At 52.4% G+C, this 3,642-nt stretch overlaps 1 protein-coding gene across 1 annotated transcript; it reads right to left on the bottom strand.

Moving 5' to 3' along the window:
• Positions 1 to 1,547: 1,547 nt before the first annotated feature.
• On the bottom strand, positions 1,548 to 2,019 carry LOC131214444 (uncharacterized; the record flags this gene model as incomplete). The annotated part of the gene is made up of 2 exons (XM_058208818.1): positions 1,548 to 1,806; positions 1,871 to 2,019. Coding segments are annotated over 2 exons (408 nt in total), but the record flags the coding sequence as incomplete, so codon positions are not given.
• Between the last annotated feature and the right edge of the window lie 1,623 nt (positions 2,020 to 3,642).

Here is a 3,642-nt window from a genome sequence, read left to right as displayed (position 1 = left end):
AATTGTACCTGTGTTAATGTGCGTGTGTGTGTGTGTGTGTGTGTGTGATCCTGCTGGGTATGTGTACCTTGAGTCTTGCTGCTGCTGCTTCTTCTGTTTTGTTTTGCTTTTAGAATCGTTTCCCCTTTCACCTTTAGCTATTTGCCTGCTTTCTTTCGACTTTGGCCTGTTTTTCTTTTGTTCTCTAGATTTAGCTGTTGTTAGTGTGTCTGTAACTGTGTGTGTGTGGTGTTGTGGATTTGTTCTCTGTTTGCTTCCTTTCCCGTTCCAGTGTTTCTGCCGCTGTCACTTTGGCTTCTCGGCTAGAGTTAGAGTTTTACCCCGCGGGCCACTACTATTTACAACTTAACCCATCTCTAGTTTCACTTTAGTTTAGTTTGCTTGTTTGTTTGTTTGTTTGTTTTTTGCTTTTTGTCTTTTGTTTTTGTGTTTTTTCGTCTAGTTTGCTAACTTGCTTCCATTTATGTCTGATGATTCCATTTGTTCACTCCTCTGACTGGCTTCGCCCTTCCCTTTTTCGTTCGTTTTCTTCTTCCCTTCCCTCGGTTTGATTCGTGTTTTACCCGCCCTTTCACGGTTTTGTCTGTCGCACTGTCGCTTTGCAGTGGCGCACACATTAATTGCTGTTTTTCTTTTCTTGTTTTGCTTTTCTTGGAGAAGGGGATCTACCGAAAAGTAATACTTTCATCAACCGATGCAACAACTCAACAATACGCGAGCAGAACGCTCACTTAACAACCGAAACAGGGGGTCAACGTACGTACAAACGCGGCGTATGTTTCTTCCGAAAAACCGGTCCTACTGTGTCTGTGTTTTGATTTTTTCCTTTTCCCTTTCCTCCTTCGCTTTGCGCTCGCATCTCTCTGATCGCATCGTCCGCGCTGTGTGCGTTCTGCGTGTAGGGTGTGTATGGAACTGTGTTTTGTATGCTGCCAGCATAAGCATAGTATGGCATTCAGCGTCTTCTTCTTCTCCTGCTGCTGCTGCTGCTGCTGCTGCTGCTGTACACTTACTTGCGCGATTGCGGCCGTTGATGCTTTCTCGTTTGATTGGTGTTCCCGGCCTCAGAATATGAAGGGAGCCGCTCTAGAGCGCCAGCTCCCCGCTACCTACTTCCTCTTCCTTCTTCCCGTGGTGTTTGGTGTAGTGATTTGAGTGACAAATTCGTGGGCGCACAGCACTTACTTTCGTAGGAGTTCGCCACCTTAGCGCGGTGGCGCATTAGAGACGCGCGGCCGACGTCACGAGCGCCAGGCAGAGTCCAGCCAGAGCCTGCAGCATGAACGATGACACCGGTCCGTGCTGGGAGATGGCTGTGAACGACAACGGTAACATATCTTCGTTACTCTTTGGTTTGTCGGCTGTCGACAGTGGATTAGAAGTTCATAAGAACAGCATAGGGTGGGATGTGAAAGGTGTGGTGTACTATGAGCTTTCCAAGCAACCTTAATCAAAACTTTTGATTGACAACGCGATCGACAAGAAAGTAATGCATTTGCAGGGATCAGCACGGTATAATTGATTACGAGGGCTGGGCTCAAACTCACCGCCGGAGCCGCGCCAGTTGATGAGCTTCTGGTTGCGCAGCTCGTCCGTGGTTGGGATGTAGATGATCTGCGACGACTCGCGGGTCGCCTGCGGTATCGCGTCGATCCGGGCCAAACACTTGAGCACCAGCTTGCCCTTGAGTCGCCCGAGCCGCTTCTCGTCGATGTAGAACCGTATCTCGAGGGTCCGCGAGCGCAGCAGGAACCCATCGTTCTCGACCGTCGTCTCGTGCTGCGGCTGCAGATACTCCGATGGCACCTGTGGACGGGACGGGTGACCATCACCGTGTCGGACCGAGGAGGCTTCACCTTCGAAAACTTACGTTGCGATCGTTGATGAACCAGTAGAGCCGGGCCGGCGGGCTGGACATGTCCGACGAGCAGTTGGCCACCACAAAGTCCCCGAGCGCGTAGTTGTGCTGCACCCCGTTGTGCTGCAGCCCGTTGATGATCGGGTCGTACTGGGGGTAGACTGTGGCATAGAAGCAAGTTCGGCACATTAGTTCGGCAGCTCAGAAACCACTCTAACGCCTCGACCACAGTATGAGTTTTCTCTACTGGTTTTTTGATATGCTAGCGTCCACACTAGCGTCCAGCTTTTGGGCGAAAAATTCCGTGAGCTCCAGTGAGTGAAATGACAGTTCGTTTGTTTATGCTTTGATTTTTCAGTTTCCTTTCCTTCTCCTTTTATGGCCATTTTTGTCAAAATTTGTTTCGCTGTCGAAAAACTAGCAATATTTTTGGAAAGCAATAAAAATTTGCCGTAATTTGCCGTAAACTGTCAAATTGAAAAAAATACCCCCGAAACGAGAAAATATCCCGTAAATATAAGGCGCTCAAAAGCAACTCAAAGTAACTCACGGAACTTTTTAGCAAAAGATCAATAGTTTCTTGGCCTGCCATACATTTTTTCCAAGTTTCTCATAGTGTGGCCCCCGGGCAGCCGCCCGGTATTTATTCCATATGCGTATTTATTCCATCTGGAGCACGGATCAGATCAATCAATTGTTCCACTCTGTCTCTCTCTCTCTCGCTCTCTCTCTCTTTAGTTTGGGGCCACGAATTCGTGGCCCGATTTGAGTACGGCACCTGGCACGGCACGTCCGTCCAACAGTCGGTCGACCAATTAATCATGCCGCTACTTTGCTAATGAACGTCTTCGAGAAGGGCTTCCGGGGACACCCCCGGGGGGCGGGCCCCCCCCCCGGCCGCCGGGCGGTTGGTGGCGAACAACCTTTTGAGGGGGGGTCTCGGGGGCCCCCCCCCCCCCCCCCCCCCCCCCCGCACTCGCCGGCCGGGGAAATGCAAACTTTCCGCCGAGGCGCCAGCGGTGGCCAAAGCACGTCCCGACTCCAGCGCTAATTCGCGCACTGCAATTTCGAGCAGTTTCGAGTAGCCAGTCAGTAATGGGATCGAATTAAACCGATCGTTTGGAACACGGAGGCTCCCCCCCCCGCCGGGGTCACGTGAGGCCCCCTCCACCCTCGCCAGACGGTAGCACCGCTGCTCCACCGGCGGCGCGGCGCGGTGCAAATTGATGGCTAATTAATGTTGCTTTTTGGTGTAATTAATATTACGCCCCGCGAAAGTTTCTAATTTTTCATAATTACCCTCTCCGGGTGCCGATGGTCACGGCACGGGCACGGGCACTGAACGGTTAGCGCCTGAAGTTATGGCATCCTACCAGCCGACGACGCCTGCAGTTAGGCAAACCGCGCTACTAACCGTAGCAGACGCTCGCCACCAGGTGCTCACTCGCTGCCTCGCACAAGGATAATGATGAAACACCCGCCACCCACCCCCCCCCTTCCTTCGCCCCCCCCCCCCCCCCCCCTCCTCCGATTCAAATTGGGAGGGGGAGAAAACAAACAAACCGAACACTTGTAACCGCCGCCAGGCCAAGCAATCGAAAGAGAGCGAGAGAAAGAAAGGGGAGTGGCAGGAGGGGGAAGGGGGGGAAAGGGGGTAGGAGCCATGGAGCAACTTTTGCTGTTTGAGCGATGCGAACCGGACCGGCCGGCCTCCTGCAAGTCCGGCCGGCGGTTGCCTTACTTTATCTCGCCCGCTATTTTCGTTCCTCCTTTTGTGGGGGTGG

This window comes from Anopheles bellator, unplaced genomic scaffold (genome assembly GCF_943735745.2).
Source record: "Anopheles bellator unplaced genomic scaffold, idAnoBellAS_SP24_06.2 scaffold00926_ctg1, whole genome shotgun sequence".
Taxonomy (NCBI): Eukaryota; Metazoa; Arthropoda; class Insecta; order Diptera; family Culicidae; genus Anopheles; species Anopheles bellator.
Note: the sequence above shows the minus strand (reverse complement) of the source record. Positions and strands in the feature narration are given on the sequence as shown.